Source organism: Hevea brasiliensis, chromosome 7, assembly GCF_030052815.1.
Source record: "Hevea brasiliensis isolate MT/VB/25A 57/8 chromosome 7, ASM3005281v1, whole genome shotgun sequence".
Lineage (NCBI taxonomy): Eukaryota > Viridiplantae > Streptophyta > Magnoliopsida > Malpighiales > Euphorbiaceae > Hevea > Hevea brasiliensis.
In genome coordinates, this window is record NC_079499.1 from 97,404,220 (window position 1) to 97,421,532 (window position 17,313).

Below are 17,313 nucleotides of genomic sequence, written 5' to 3' on the forward strand. Positions count from 1 at the left end.
ACATGTTTGAACCAAGTAGAATCCGACTCCTAGTACACCAAAACTAGATACAGTCTGCAGATCAGAATTTAGAAACCAGAACAAAACATCCTAATGAATTGCATTTCAACGAAAAAAGAATCATAAAGAATAATGTTATAACCTCCACTTGCTATAACTCCTTAGAACTAAATTCCCAATTTTTCAAGACATCTATTCTACATGTGCTGGTGTCACAGCATGAAACACATCCCTAAATCAGTGGTAGGATCCCAATCTACAACTGCAATGAGCAAGAAAGGAGCCGGGAACAACTTGCCAGCAAGAAAATTACAGCAGCAACCCTCTAAAATGAGAGGAAGATTCTAGGAGAGAAAAAGTATACATGCGGAAAAGAGACAGAAGCTGTATAATTAGTAATTAAGGAAGAGATCTAAGAGAGATGAAAAGAGGTGAAAAACCATGGGGCTAGCACAAACGTAGGTTGCCAACAGACCTAATTTATTTACAGTATTGCAAGTACCACCCTTCCATCACAGCAGAACCAAGAATAATATAAATCATCATTAAGGAAGAAGTTTGTCCAAGTCTGTTAGCACTTGGTATCAAGAGCTTACCCATGCTAAGTTACTAACAAACAATGATAAGAAACATCAATGTAATAAATGTGCACCCGATTCCTCCTTTCCAATAATCAATACTGGAACTCATCACTCAACGGAAAATATCACAACATTTCTCAAGTAATTATCTACAGTACTGTATTATACCTATGCACTAGATTCCTAACAGATAAAAGGGGGATAATATTAGAACATATCCTCTCATTACTTTTGGTAATTGTGAACTAAAATACCGTCATACTTAATCCCTTGAAATCATCCATAATTATCCTAACTTGAATGATTAACAACCTATGACCATCGACATTAGTTTTTAACTAACAAGTTTTCTTCCAAGATTTTAATGCAGTTACTTTAACTAGGCTATAATTTTGTTCAATCCACAAAATATTACCCCTTTGTTGATCCAACTCTTCACTTCACCTCAATGAATGCATAATGGACCATAAAAACAGAAACAGCCACTTGAATATGATCCTCCGGATAATGAGAGAAATAACTACAAAATTTTGAGCATAATGTAGTATTGCACAGTTCATAGAGATTTCAATGCCTAAGGGGCTTTCTATTCCTTTCTAACCATATCATGGGCCAGCAGCATAACCAACAAGCTCTTTAACATGTCTCTCCTTGTAAATAAGCACTCAACATGCCTTTCACAGGTTCAGATTTCCAGGGTTCCAAAGTCAACCTTAGGATAAGCATAAAAAACAATAACTTCAACCACCCCAGAGAAATTCTGGTCTTCTATCTTTAGAAGCAAGATAAAAAAAGGCCCCAACATATTTATTGGTTTATAAGAGAAATATGCTACATGTTCTTGTCTAGAGCCTTAAGAAATTCAACCTACGTAAACAGAATAGCAAGTAATATCTTTGATTACTTTCTAGGAGGTAAGAAGATGCTTTCATTATGACACTTCCCCCTCCTCCTCTCCTCCCCCCACCCACAACGCGCCCACACACACACACACACACACACACACACACAAAACAAAACCAAAAAAACCCAATAATAATAATAATAATAATAATAATATCCCCAACACCACATCTTGATAAATAGTTTTGCTTTTGTAATGAATACTAGTAAGGAGAGTAAGGTTTGTAATTGTATGTGGAAGGAGTAAAATAGTGAGGGTGGTGTGTGGTAGTTGAGTAGTTGTAAAGATGTTACAACTTTTTAGGAGAAAGCCAAAGCAGTTACAGTAATTAGGAGTGTATAAATAGAGTATATCTGTATTAGAATAGGTTATTCCAAGAATCAATAAACAAGAATACTTTTCTCTCATCTTTGAATATTTTTTTCTCTTCTCATCCAATCTATTTCTTTTCTCATCCAATCTATCTGTTTTCTCATCTATTTCTCTCTCTTTCTCTCCATATTCCTCTATTTCACTTAGTTGGCAGGCTGTTATGTAACAATTTGGTATCAGAGCCTTGATCTCAGTAGGGTTTGCTCCCAATATTTTCTATTGCAGTCACAACTCTGCGCAAATTCATGGGAGTCTTCCAAAATTCCAAAATTCCAAGTTTTTCTCTGCTCTTCTCTCTTTCTCTCTTCTTTCCCTCTATTCCTTCTTTTCTTCTTCCTCCCTGAAATTTCTCACCTCAATTTCTTCTTCTTTTCTCTTTCTTTCTTGAAATTCTTGAATCAAATTCTTTCTTTTTCTGTCACTTTCTGGTTCTTTCTTCTATTCCCTTCTTTAATTTCTTATTTCCAGCATTTCAAGAAACATGTTTCTTAAAATTCTTGAAAATTTTCTTCCTCTCCCTCGTTCTTCTCTCTTGCGAGCTGCCTTATTCTTTTTTCCCCTCTATCAAATTCTTCTCAATTTCCCTATTTTCAATTTCTGCCCTGTTAGGGTTTCAAAATCAAGACCTGTCTTGTCAAATTCAAGAAACATATGAAATTAAAAAAAAAAAAAAAAATCTTCTTTCCTCTCAATCTTTCTTCCTTCTCTACAAAATATTTTCCTTCAATTTCTGTAATTTCTTCTCTATTCTTCTTTTCACAATTTTTCTTCTTCCTTTCTCTGTGATTTTCTTCCAATTCCAGTATCAATTCCTTATCCCTGCTCAGATCTGATTTTCTTTTACTATTTTCCTCAAATTTTCTTTCTTAAATTTTCTTGGAAGTAAAATACAATCAGAGCATCAAACCATGGAAGTACAATCTTGGAAACAAAAGGATCTCAAGGGAATGCTAGAAATTTTTGAAAGAAGAGTAATAGAACGCTTAGAGGAGCTGCTGTATCAAAAATGGAAAAAATTAGATAAGTTGTTAGAAGAGCAAACAGAAAGGAGGAATAAATTATTTCAAGAGGCACAATCCAAAAGTCAATTACAAGATTTGGAGTTGAGATCCCAAATTCCAGGGGGTTTTACAGAAAATGGAAAGAAAACAGAAAATGTTGTAGCCTTTACTAATGAAGATGCATTGGAATTGTGTCTTGCACAAGGAGGGAAAACATTACAACATCTAGAGCAGGATTTTCTTCCTCATATGTCTAGTATAAGTGAGGTTTTTGGGGAGGAGAATGATGAAGATATAGAAGACAACAATTATGGAACTGAAGTTTATTGAGGTGATGGCAAGGAATTGGGAAAGACCAAGTAGAGTGCTGCTAAGAAGGAGATTGTCCTTCTTGATGATAAGATTCCTGGGGATGAAAATGTGAAGAAGTCGATTCAAAAGAAGGAGCAAAAATTTCAAATTCTTGAAGATTTAATTCAGCAGAGTTTTGAAAATGATGTTAATGGTGCAAATGATGAGAATACTCAGGGTTTTGAGAATGATAACATTACTGAAGCTTCTAGTAAAGTGCATATAAGGCAACTAGACTATTCAATGGGAAGAATAGGAGCTGAATATGAAGTGGAATTCCTTTGCTCAATGACACAAAGGATGATTTTGCCTCGATTCAGAATGGAATAAGTGTTGGAAGCTGCGCAATCTAGAGTCCAAAAACTTGAAATTTCTGGGAGCAATGGGAATGGATGGAGTTTACTAATTCAAGAGAACCATGATCGTGAGTTTTCCTATTGTGAGTTCCTAATGTCCATAGAGGATAAATGGAAAATATCAAGAAGGCTGAAGAAGAAGAAATTAATTTTGAAGAACATTGCATCTGTAATTCTTAAACAAGATGTATTTGAAAGATGGAGAAGACAAAGAAAGAAAGATTACTATGACGAAGGAAACAAATTGACATTTTGGGGTTGGTTTATTGCGCAAAATCAATAATTTCAGTGTTGCATACTCCCTTATTCATTCTTGAGGATAAGAATGATTTCAAGGAGTAGGAAATATAATGAATACTAGTAAGGAGAGTAAGGTTTGTAATTGTATGTGGAAGGAGTAAAATAGTGAGGGTGGTGTGTGGTAGTTAAGTAGTTGTAAAGATGTTACAGCTTTTTAGGAGAAAGTCAAAGCAGTTACAGTAGTTAGGAGTGTATAAATAGAGTATATCTGTATTAGAATAGGTTATTCCAAGAATCAATAAACAATAATACTTTTCTCTCATCTTTGAATAGTCTTTTCTCTTCTCATCCAATCTATTTCTTTTCTCATCTAATCTATCTGTTTTCTCATCTATTTATCTCTCTCTCTCTCTCCCTATTCCTCTGTTTCACTTAGTTGGCAGGCTGTTATGTAACAGCTTTCTGCCCTCTTTTCGTGATCCTAGATTCCAGTTGCCTACAAATGGCTAGCCCTGTCATAAGAACATTCCTAAATAAGAATAGTGGTACTCTTGATTCATAACACCAGCACACGATAGTAACACCCCAAAGGAATGCATGAAGATAGCAAACTTAAGTTTCCATTTCAATCAAATCTATTTGTAAGGAAATGCATTTATGGGACAACATATTGCCTGCTAAAGACCAATATTGGTGTCAGGTGTGATAGAGAAGCCAAGATTTTCTACAGAAAGTCAGAAATTGGGCAGTACAAAGTACTTGTCGTATTGCTGTTGATAGCACCTTAACAAGCAGAAGGTAGTATGACATTCATAAAAAGGAAACTTTAAAGGTATTAGAGGTAGTAAAGTGGCACCATTAGTGGCACAAAATAGCTAGGACTAATACATATCCACTGTCAGTACATAAAGAAATTATGGTGGCGAGACAGATGAAACTATAAACCATATAGATATTTACCAGCTTTTCATTTTGTCCTAAAATACCAGTGTTAGATAAGAATACTTGGACATGGTATGACACTTCAAGACTTTAAACCAGTGAAAAATAGCTAAGGCTGGCCCCTGGACACATGCCCATATATATGACTCCTATGACTGGGGCTGGGTAACAAATCATTATACTGATTTCTAAATAGGACATCATTACTTTTAAAATAAAGGTACTTCAACGATTTTATTTCCCAAGAAACTCTGAAGGAAGGGTGAAAAACATTCAATGGTTGGGATATATCCTCACCCTCCAAAGACACAATATATGGCATGAATAAGAACTCAGACAAAAAAATCATAAACATAGCTTTTTCCATTAATGCTATACAAGATGGAATCCTTCACAACTTTCTTCTTTTCATGCAACTAAAGCGTGCCATAACTCACTCATGTTTTGTATATGAACAAAATTGGAAGAGTAAATAGGGAGCCATTTCAAGGTTTCTCACCAATACTACATAAGAAAAATGAAAGGGACCTGTCCAAATTCCATTCCAAGAAAGTCCAGGACAGATCCTTGGTTCTCTAATTGCATTTGTTGATCAATGCCAACCTGCAACTATAACAGTTGGACACAAGTGCATCTGCATTTTCTATCTGTGTACTAGACTATCAACAGAATAACAATCTTGTCTCAAAACTTCTTTATAAGGCTATGTGCAGCTTCTTTCCACTAATACTACCAATGACAAGCATAAGTACTAAAAGATGTTTGCTAAAAAAGTAATCTAGCACCACAGGAAAGAGACGTGAGAATAACTGATGTAGAACAGCTTGCAAAGTTGGTTGTTTAGGCTAGATTTTGGGTTTATTAGAAATCTAGATTTTAGAATGAGTAGAAATTTAGGTGAACAATTAGGCTTCATAAAAAGGTGGGATTAAGAAGTAAAAATAAATAAGAGAATATTTTGGAGCTGTTTGCAATGCAAGTTAGACACTATGAACAGTAGAATATAAGAATTTAGACTTCACACTTAAACTTCCATAGGCATCAATCTCAAGGTCCCATTCCCATAGGCTGATAGGCATCACAACTAGGGTAGAATTGCATCTCAAGATCCTGAGCAAATTTCACTTGGTCTAAATACCATTGAAACCACTAAAATTCAATTTGTTACTTAAAAATCACTAGACCTTGATTTTTATAACAACAAACACCATTAAAATCAAAATCCAGCTAATTCAAATTGGAAGTATAAAGTAAAAATCATGTTGATGCATAGCAGAATACACAAGACATTTCTCTCTCATTCTCTCCTTTTTCTATGGGTACAAAAAATGAAATTAAGGGGGAAAAAAAGCTGATATTCTCCCTCTTCTAAATTTTCATTCTTTTTAAGCACTCAAAATAATTTTTAAAAAGTTCATACCCATTGCCACATTAAAATTTTTAGAATGAATTTGATTCGAAATTGGTTTTAGTGATTTTTTGCTGTTACAATAATCAAATTTAGCGATTTGGAAGAGAGAAATTGAAAATTAGTGAATATAATAGGATCTAATGATACGTTCAGTAGTTGTGGGTGAAATTAACCGCAAAATACAAAGAAAAATAACTGTTGGCATTCTATTCAATGACAAAGCTGATTGATAAGCATTAAAAGCACAAACCTAAACCTTTAAGACTTTGGACTCTCAAAACTAGCATTAATGACTTGGACTCCCAAAGAAAAACTAAAACTTTGAAACAAAAATAGACTACTAAGGACATCCTGGCAACCTATTCCAGCAACGCTTCCAAGGACACTTTTTAAATGCATGAATTTACCTAACATTTGGCAAGCTGTTCCTCATGAGTTATAACTGTCACTACCGTTATTATTTTACAGCTGAATATTCATGAGGCAAATATCACAACGAGTACAGCAATTATTTAATTAGAACACCAGAATAGAAATCAATAAGTTACAGACACAACAGAAAATAACTTTTACATATGCACTATAAGCAAACCTTATTATTTCTGTTGCCAAATTATGGTATGCTTATACCTAGAGGAAGACAACTTTCATATAGTTTAAGAAAACATCTAGAGCCAAAATTCTACCCTAGTTAAACTAGGAAACTTCGCAAGGGCATATACAAGGACAGCAGAAAGTAAGAACCTGTATAACAACCCTTAAGCAATGCACTTTGGCAGCTCCAGCTCAATGGAGGTATCCTCATTGAGCATGCAATCCATTCCTAAAACTGTGTCGCGTACTCAATATCCATAGCTGTTTTATCCTATACCAACCTGTCAGTGTTGTGCCCATTGAATCTGCTTAATATCAATCCCTTCCTTCACCATCTCATAAAGTGGGCTCATTTCCCTCAACTTCTCAACCTGCTGCACCGTAAGCTCAATAGCCCTATCGATCTCTGCCTCTGTAGTAAACCTCCCAATTCCAAACCTGATTGAAGTATGTGCCATGTCCTCATCCACCCCCAATGCCCTCAACACATATGAAGGCTCCAAACTCGCGCTAGTACAGGCACTCCCACTTGACACTGCCACATCCTTCAACCCCATCAATAAGCTCTCCCCTTCTACATACGCAAAGGAAAGATTTAAATTCCCTGCGTATCGCCTCTCTAAGCTCCCATTCACCACCACTCCATCGAGTTTAGCTTTAATTCCATTCAGCAACCTCTCCTGCAATGCTGTAATTCTCTTATCATCATACTCCATCTCCTTCTTCGCCAATTCACAAGCAGCACCCATTCCGACAACTAAAGGAGTGGGCACCGTCCCACTTCGTATCCCTCTCTCTTGTCCACCTCCATTCATTTGGGGCTCCACTCGGATTCTTGGTCGCCTGCGCATATACAAAGCTCCAACGCCTTTCGGACCATATATTTTGTGTCCACTCAATGACATCAAGCTAACATTCCATTTCTCCACATCAATTGGAATCTTCCCCAGCGCTTGAGCGGCATCAGTGTGAAACGGCACATTGAATTCCTTACAGATTTTGCCAATTTCCTCCAGCGGTTGAATCACACCAATCTCGTTGTTCACCGCCATAACCGACACAAGTCCAGTATCAGGCCTGATGGCTGATCGTAATTTCTCCAAATCGACAATCCCATCGTTTCCCACAGGAAGGTAAGTGACGTCGAAACCCTCCTGTTGGAGATGGCGACAGGAGTCCAGCACGCACTTGTGCTCAGTTTGAGTAGTAATGACATGACGCTTCTTTTCTTTGTAGAATTTCATAACTCCTTTAATCGAAATATTATTCGACTCCGTCGCCCCCGAAGTGAAGACGATTTCTTTAGGGGACGCACCGATTAAATCCGCCACCTGAGTGCGGGCGATCTCGACCGCAGAATCGGACTCCCAGCCATAGAGGTGAGTACGAGAGTGAGGGTTGCCAAAACGCGCGAGATAATAAGGAAGCATAGCATCAAGGACTCTGGGGTCCACGGGGGAGGTTGCCTGCATATCTAGGTAGAGAGGCCGAGCAGAGATTTTCACGCCTTTTACTGTGACTACTCCTTGATCCTCAAACGGTTCCCGAGACGGAGCAACGACGGCTGCCGCAGCGGTGGAGATGCCGCGGTAAGCGCAAGTGTTGGTGGTCCTTGCTAAGGTTCGGCGGAAGGCGGACGCTAGAAGCTTGGAGGCCATGGCTGGGCTACTAGGTAATTCCGTGCAATAGTTTCTTCTGCGTTGCCACTCATGAGAGAGATAGCAGATATTTAAATTGGAGTTTTAGGGTTACCTGCGGGTAAATTACACTTACAGTAACCAAATTTTGTAGTGTACAATAATAAAGTATTTATTCGTAATTTGTAATAAAAAATCTCATAATTTTTAACTTCAACACCAAAAAATTCCTCATAACCAGTTTTGAAGTCACCATTATTTATGTGGTATTTATTTTATTAAAAAATTATATTCTCTTTTTTACTTTGATGTTTATTAAAAAATTTTAAATAAATTAAAAATATTATTTTATAATTAATTTATCTGTACTTTTTTTTTTCTCTTGTTCTTTCTCTACCTTCTCTCTCACACTTATTCTCGATAACTCACTTCCATAGAAACTATCTCAAAGGTGAACCCACACAAACCTATTTCCACACAAAACACGATCCTCAAACATGACTCTTCAAGTGTCTCTTGGCACTCTCAATGATTCTAAGCACAAATAAAGAAAATCTCTCAAAATTCTTCTTTAATCTCTCCCTGCTTGGTAAAGAAAGACAGAATGCTAAGAACACAATTCACATACTCCACACACAGCCTAAGAGCATAAAACCACACTGTTAAGTTCTTCCTCCAAGAGTATTGAAAGCCATCTTGTAACATAATCAAACTTTCACTTTACACTTTTCCTCCTTTCTCCTCCAATCACAAATTCAAGATTTCAATATCAAAACACTATTCTAATTGGGTCTCAAAAATGAAAAAGCTACTCCTCCCTATGCCATTTTTGCACTCCTAATCTCAAGTCCAATTTCTTGCCTAAATACCCCAAACAACCTATGTACAAGTCATGTCCAAGACTTAGCAAGCTATTGTTTCACAGATTATTTCATATTGGTATCATTGTTGGTTGAGCCAGTGTTGTAGGGGCTGGATGGGCATAAGTTGTTGAGAGACATGAGAGTTGAAAGAGGTAGTGGGCTAGATTGAAGAAGAAGTTAGGTTGTGAAGTTTGGCCAAGGGTGCTACTTGGTCTTGGCACAAGTTGGTGAAAGTGATTAGTGTGAAGGAAGCTAGGTGAGGCTTGAAACATATAATGGGTTAGGGAAGAGGAAAAGCTAGGTTTAGCTGGAAAAGGAGAGACAGTGGGGAGAAAGAGCATAAAAGGTGGAGAGAGATTAACTGTAAAATATTTTTTTTAATTAATTAATTTTTAGCATTAAATTTAGAAAGCATAATTTTTTAATAAAATAAATGCCATGTCATTAAAAAATTACTGAAAAACAAGCTACTATAGATTATGGAGGGTTTTATGTTAATAAAATGAAAGATTATGTGATTTTCTATTACAAATTAAAAATAATATATCTTACTGTTACAAGCCTCAAAATTAGAGTACGATCAATGTAATTTATTCGATCACCGACTCACAGGAAAACATGACGAGTTTCTAGCCCTACAGCTTAATGATGATATAATGATTTTTAAAATAGATAAGTATTATTTAAATTTTATATTTTAAATTATTTAATTTATATATTTGAAAAAATATATTATTTAATTTATATATTTTATTATTATTAAATTATTTAATACCTCTAATAAATTGTTAATACCTATTAAATAGCTATTTAGTCTTTTTATTTAAATGAATTTATTGTTCTTTGCTCATCAATTAAAAAGTAATAAAAGGTAATTGGAGGGAAAAAAATTTTTGACTAATTGTCCCCAAAATAAAAAAGGATATTGAAGACTTTTCATATTATTGGAAATCCATTGATCTATAGTAATACGGATCAGCTTGAGTTACGAATAATTGAAAAAAAAAACATTATTTAGTCATTTTTTTTGTTATTATTAAATTATTTAATACCTTTGACAAATTATTAATACTTGTCAAACAACTATTCTGTCACGACCCAACATATGGGCTAGATCGGCACTAGGACCTGGGTCAGTCTAAAGCCTCTGAGGCCCGTAGTAAGCCTAACTATTCTTCAACCCAACTCTAAAGCCCATTTGGGCCCAATTTCAAGAATTCAACTGGACAGAGTTCGGCCATAAAATGGACCATTTAACGGGGGATTTTTGACTCGCCTGACCTGTAAACACAATATATAATAAATTAGGGAACTCAGCTCACCCTCCACATAATCAAAATGTCATAACTCAAATGGGAGCTCAGCTCCCTCATCCAATCCCATCATGCATACAGTTAATAATTTTACAGGTCCAACATAACTTTTATAATACATGCCTAAAATAAAAATAAGTGCTTCTAATACATGTGGAGTCTAAAATTTAACTCAATTATACAAAATACATTAAAGACTATTAATGGACCTGTGAAGAAGAAGAACAAGTTAGCCACAACAAAAAAATCCTCCTGTAGCCCGGAAAAATAGATGAACAGGAGTGAGCGTTCGACTCAGAGAGTAAATATCAATTTTAACCATAATCTCTATAGCTATCAAAAGCTAATGCACCCTATGGAGTGAAATACAGCATCGTCATAATTGTCATATCATAACAGTAAAAAGGTAATTTGGAGCACTCACACACCCAACACTGTCAAGCAATACATATATGGGAGTTGATCCCCTATTCAGCCCTCTTAATCCAACCTCTATCAGCGAGTATCTCTCAAGCCGGACTTTCGCTTAATAAACCAAGTGTGGGATCCCAGCGAGTGTCTCTCAAGCCGTGTCTACCCCGAAGGACCGAGTCCTAGTGAGTGTCTCTCAAGCCGTATCTACCCGTCCTGTCCATATCCAATACCATACCACACGCACGCCACACACACATACACACTGCTCCAAATTACCACAAACAATATTCATGGCACTTCAACAATTATGAATGCAATATAAAACGTGCCTAGTGTTTAACTACATAGATACATATTTATAAGTGATGCAGGGCATGCTTGAACATATAATAATATCGAAATTATAATTAAAATTAATATTTTACTCACAGACTTAACCGAAGTCACTGTGATGGCTAGGCGGAGGAGAAAGGCTGTCTCGGCTCACCTGACAATTTTTATTACAATTATTTAATACATTTGACTCAATACAAACTAAGAAAAGACCAAAGATGTCCTAAGTCGTGCCGAAAATCTAGCAGAATCTCCCCTATACCTAGGACCTACTCAACTTGCAAAAGGGCTTAAAACACACTTCTATATCCACAAACCACACACCCACAACTCAATCACATCACATAGCCCCTCCTGGGCCCATTCAAACAATCAACAATCACAATATGAAAAATTACAATTTAGTCCTTATAATTAATCCTTTTGCAAAAACTATCCAAATGAGCTCTAAAAATTCTAAAACTTTGTCCCACGGTTCTTAGCTATTACTAAGCTAATGCAAAGGGAATTTTAATTTTCTAAGCTACCACGAATATTCTATCAATTTTTAATTCAATTCAAGCATTAGATAATTAAGAAAAAGTAAGGTTTGGGTTTACCTATGCCGATTCTGACCCCGGGAACGTGCTCGGGACATCTAACAACGGTGGGATAGCCAAAATCTCGACTCAATTCCAAGACTTTTTCAGTAGCTTGTCTGCGGGGCCCAAAATTTACAGATCAGGGCAACCATTGAATTTCCCTGAATTGAAGGTACCTACACGAAGCTCAAAACATAGGGGTTAGTATATAATTTTTATGGAATTTTCTAAGCTCATTTAGTGCTCGAAAAAATACTACGAAGCTTCGCGGGACCCACCAAAAAACGATGTCGAAAAATTTTGAAATTAGTGTTGCCCCGAAGCTCTCGACGAGTAGAGCACTACGGTACTCTCATTTTTCTCGTGGGGTTCACAGTTTGCGAGAAATTTAGCCCAAAAGTTGAAATGGGCTCTTGATGGATTTTGGTATTCTTGGTGTCAATGGAAAACTCTCGAGGTGTAGATGAGGTTTGGCACAAGACCCGATCCGATTAGTGGCCGGATCGGCCGGAATCGGCCCGAGAAGCTGGATCGGCGTACTGCGCGTTGGGGTGTCTTCAGGCGCATTTTCCATGCCCCTAGGCAACGGCCGACGAGGGGGACAGGCTGTGGTAGTGCGCCGGCGAGCTGAGAAAGCTGGGGCGCGCGGTGGGGCAGGAGTGAGGAGAGAGAAAACGAGAGAGAGAGAGAGAGAGAGAGAGAGAGAGAGAGAGAGAGAGTGTCGGGCGCGCGCGGAGGGAAGAAGAAAAGGAAATGGGCCTGTCCAATTTGACCGGTCTGATCCAGTCTAGTTCGATTCTGTCGGTTTGATTCAAGATATAAAATTTTAAATTTTTACTCTACTTTGGGACCCAAAACGAGGCCAAAAAATTCCGAAAAAATTCTAGAAAACTCAAAAAAATTCGTAGAATCCAAATATATTTTTAGTTTTGTCACGTGGTCTTTAAATTAATTTTTGAAAATCATCAAAGTTTTATATTTTTAGAAAATCAAACCCGATTTCTAAAATCTAAAAAATTTCAAATAATTTCTTAAAATTTAAACAAAATAAAATATTAATATCTGTCCATAAAATAATTAATTTAAAAATTAGGGGTGTTACATATTCAATCTCTTTATTTTTATGAAACTAATCAATTAATTCATATATTTTAAAAATAACATTATTTAATCCTTATATTTTAATAAACTAACTAACTGATCTATATATTTTGAAAACATATTTCTAAATGAAAATTAAAATTTTGTTGTGAATTATATATTTTTTAAAATTATTCAATTATTTTCATTTAATTTCTTAAGGACCGTTTTTGTGTTCCTCTATTGAAAACAATTCTTTTATATTAGCACATCTTGATTATTTAGAGATCTAGCAAAATTGATTAACTTTTAACATTTACTTGTATCAATTTTTAATAAAAGATTAAAAATAAAGAGAGAATGAGAGGGAGAAAAGATATTGGTGTAAAGGAAAAATAATTACATAGAGAGATATAAAAGAGTCGTAATAGTTTGAGTATAAAAAATAATAAGAATGCTTAAAGAATTAATAAAACCAATTATAAGAACTAATAAATATATTTCTTTAAAAAATAAAAATAACTAATTAGTTTTATTAATATAGGACTAAATAATTATTTAATTAAAATTAAAATCTTTGATAAAAATTTAAATAATTTAAAAAAAATAAAATATATAAATTAAAATAATATATTTTTTAAAATACAACATCAAGTAGTTAATTTCATCAAAGCAACCAGGTTAAATAGTAATTTACTTTTGTAATGAACTCTGAGAATAAACGACGTCGTAGGAAAGAACCTAAGCATAGGTGCCGTTTGAAAGATAAAATGGATGTCGTTTGATGGACGTGACTGTCACGCGCTATAAATGATGATTAGTCGAAATATGTTATCATTATCATTGTTATGGTGTTTGTGAGCGTGTGTTTCTTTCTTAGTGGCTATATAAAGAAAAGGCATTTGTGGCTTCGAAGTACTCTGTTTCCTTTCCTTATTTAATTTCCTGACCAGATCTAATCTGAGTAGAAAGGCATTTCACCAAAAAGATCAACGTTGTGACATTTCTAATCCATTATATACACAGTTCCAATCTCTAAATCTTTGTTTATATTTGGCTACATTATTCTCCAAATAAAGGGGTCTACTTTTTTTTCATTATTGCATAACTAGTGGCTCTGTTTTCTGGGTAAGTTTCTTTCTTGATTGTTTCTTGCCATTTCTAATTTTCTTAAAACTGGGATTGGTTAGATCTCTTATGTTTTGTGTAGATCCGTATTTTCTCTCCAAAAAAGCTTTCTGCTTCTGCAATTTATGTTGCGTTTATGACTATAGTTTGTTTTGTCAAATTTGATAAGTGGGTATCATAAATGGGTGTTGTTCTGATGCAACTAAATTCACTCTTTATGTTTACCAATCTGAAATGAAATGGTGTACATCTTCTCTTGCTTTTGATTATTGATTTGGTTTTAGCAACTCTGTTCTTTCTTTTTTCTGTTAATCTTCAAGCTTTCTCTGCAGATTAGATTTTCTTTGTTTCATTAATGCTCATTATATGTGCGTGCTATTACTTTTATATAATTACAGTTTTTTTCCCCTTTTCTAATAATCTTTTGTTAAACTTGCATGCACTGGTTTTTAATTAACTTGTTGCTGCTTTAGCAAGTAATTGATATAAACTTGTAGGCAGGTTATTGGAGGAGAGGAGAGGAGAGAATTATTTGCAGGGGGCTAAATCATGTTTCGGTCATCACCACGTAGGAGTCAGAGATCAAAAGGTTTTAAGGTAAAGCATGCTGTACAGATATGTCTTCTGGTTGGTGTTGGAATCTGGCTGCTTTACCAAGTCAGGCATTCTCATGACAAAAAAGCAGCAGCAGCAGCAGCAGCATATGAGGACAGTGTGAAAACTGGGAATGGCATTATAAAACTAGGAAGAAAGGACCTCCCTGGAGTTCAGGAAACTATCATTAGAGATGAGAGACGCAAGGATGATGAAGGAGAAGAAAACAAGAATGTGGTTGAATCTAAGCCTAACAATAACATGGGAAATGGGGGTGGAGATGGCAAGATCCATGGTCAATTTCATGATCAAACTGAAGAGGGATCTGATCGGAGGGAGGATTCCATAGATGGAGAAAAGATGGGTGAAGAAAACAAAGAGAATGTTGGTGAAGAAGGAGAGAGGGAGGATAGCGCTGAAAATCACCAGACAGAGAAGGAAGAGATCAAGGACAATGTTAGCGAAGATAATGTGGGTGAAGAAAACAAAGTTAATGATGTTCAAGATAGGGAGAATGTAGAGAGCAAAGAGACTGATAACGGAGAAAGCAAAGAGGTCAAAAAGGGAGAAAATGAAGGCAGGGAGAATCCTGATGAGAATAAGGAGAATGAAGAGAGCAAAGAAACAGAAAACCAAGATAAGGCAAATGAAGAGAGCCAAGAAAACAAAAGTGAAGAGAAGGAAAGTGCAGAGGAGAGTCGAGGAATGGAAATTAAAGAGGCTGTGGAAGAAAGCAAAGGGCCAGAAACTAAAGAGATGGAAGACAAGGGAGAGAACATTGAAAATTCAAGTTCAGTAGAAGATCAGGTTCCTGACGGAAATTATGAACATAGTAAGGAGACAAGGGAAGAGCATTACAAGGGAGATGCTGCTTCCAGTGCAGTTGTCCATGAAACTCAAAATGTAACACCTGGAGAAGAGCAAGGTGATTTGGAGAAGAATAATGAGGCTGAGGCAGAACGTGTGGAGAACAAAGAGAAGAATGAGTCTGACTTTGACAGTAAAACAAAGATCACTGAGGTAGTTGATGTCAATCAAAATGAAGTTCCAAATGGTGAACCAATGGAAAAGAACAATTCCACAAATACAGCGAATGAAGAGAGTGGCAATGAAAATAGTAAGCAAGGTTCAGAGGATGGTTCCCATGATACGTCCACAGTAGCAACAGAATCAAACAATCAGCAGCTGGTCGATTCTAACTCCATTCCAGTTGCTTCAGAAAATAATGATCCATCTCCACAAAATCAAAAAGAAACACCAGATAACACGATGTCAAATGGAGAGGAGTTGACTACAAATGATGTTGTACATGTACAAACTGAGAAATCTGACGCAGATGCCAGTGGCCAGCAATCAGATTCGAATGCAACACCTTCCACTGCAACTGAGAATGTAGATTCAACTAATCAAGAATCAACAGATTCAAGCAATTCCAAGTCTGTTTCATCCAATGGCCAAACCGTTGACTCCAATAGACCTTTATCAGCAAGCCAAAATGATGATGCAGTTCAGGGTGAAAAGTCTGATAGTGGCTCTGGAGAAGGAAATCAAGAAATTGTATTATCTTCAAACATAAATGAAAATGCAGAAGGGCAGAAGGAACAAGTTGATTCTTTGAACTCCCAAGACAAAGACACATTATCAAGTACAAATAACAATGCTGATGCTGGCCAAAAGGAACAAGGTGATCCCTCAGAGTCCCAAGGGGATGATTTGTCCTCCAACACAAACAATAATGGAGACTCTGGCCAGAATCAGGATGAGAATTCAGTTCACAGCAACATGAATGACAATATAGATGCAAGCCAAAAAGAACAGGTTGACTCTAACAGTGGTGATGCTGGTCAGAAGGAGAACAACAATGCTGTTGAAAGCAACATAAATGACGACGGCAATACAAATGGCAACACAGATGCAAGCCAAGAACAAGTTGTTTCCTCTGAATCTTCAACATCCCAAGAGGAGAAAGATGCACCCTCAAACACAGATAGCAGCCTGAATGACTCAAATAATTCATCCCAAAATGATTCAGTTGATTCTTCAAATTCTTCAGTGTCTCAAGAAGAAAAAGAGGCTCGAACAGATTTGGGAACCTTGCCTGATACAGGAAGTGAAGGAATTACTAGGGGGGATGCAGCAGCAGAGTGAAGTTTCTACTTTCTACTAGGATATAGTGTACTTAAAACAAATTTTCACGTCACCAAGATTTTGTTTTCTTGTCCCTGACATAATCAGGAGAATTTGTAAGGTTCTATGTTTATTGTTGTGCTTTATTGCAATAATAGTGTCCAAGGAATGTTGCTGTTTTTTTGCTTTATTGAGACAGGTTGTAAGTTAGAAAATTTTGGTTTCGATATATAGTAATCAAAGATTTCAAATTCCTTACAATCAGGATTTATTTTTGAGATAAATTTTTAATTTGCAATTTGTGCCAGATGGATTTGCTTCTAGTAGTGGCTACTGGCTAGACACGGAAGAAAAATTTACTTAGCTATCAGTAATTCAGTATCCTTTCAACCCTGAGAGAGAAGTGGCAACTTGCCTTTTACCATAATCCTCTTTTTTGGCTTGCAAGCATAAATGAAACCTGTAAGGCTCCCAAAACCTGAAATGGACTT

At 36.1% G+C, this 17,313-nt stretch overlaps 2 protein-coding genes across 3 annotated transcripts; one reads left to right on the plus strand and one right to left on the minus strand.

Moving 5' to 3' along the window:
* Window positions 1-6,646: 6,646 nt before the first annotated feature.
* On the minus strand, window positions 6,647-8,508 carry LOC110642005 (cysteine desulfurase, mitochondrial). The gene has a single exon (XM_021793930.2). It carries the CDS (start codon window positions 8,408-8,410, stop codon window positions 7,037-7,039), a length of 1,374 nt encoding a protein of 457 aa, XP_021649622.2. The 5' UTR covers window positions 8,411-8,508; the 3' UTR covers window positions 6,647-7,036.
* A 5,357-nt stretch (window positions 8,509-13,865) lies between these two features.
* Window positions 13,866-17,001, plus strand: LOC110641991 (uncharacterized). Of its 2 annotated transcripts, none has more exons than XM_021793912.2 (2): window positions 13,866-14,101; window positions 14,599-17,001. In XM_021793912.2, the coding sequence occupies exon 2, from the start codon at window positions 14,651-14,653 to the stop codon at window positions 16,841-16,843; it is 2,193 nt and encodes a 730-aa protein (XP_021649604.2). In that variant the 5' UTR covers window positions 13,866-14,101; window positions 14,599-14,650; the 3' UTR covers window positions 16,844-17,001. The 2 variants fall into 2 exon arrangements, with proteins under 2 accessions (XP_021649604.2, XP_021649610.2); XM_021793918.2 differs by having other exon boundaries at window positions 14,603-17,001.
* The last annotated feature ends 312 nt before the right edge of the window (window positions 17,002-17,313 follow it).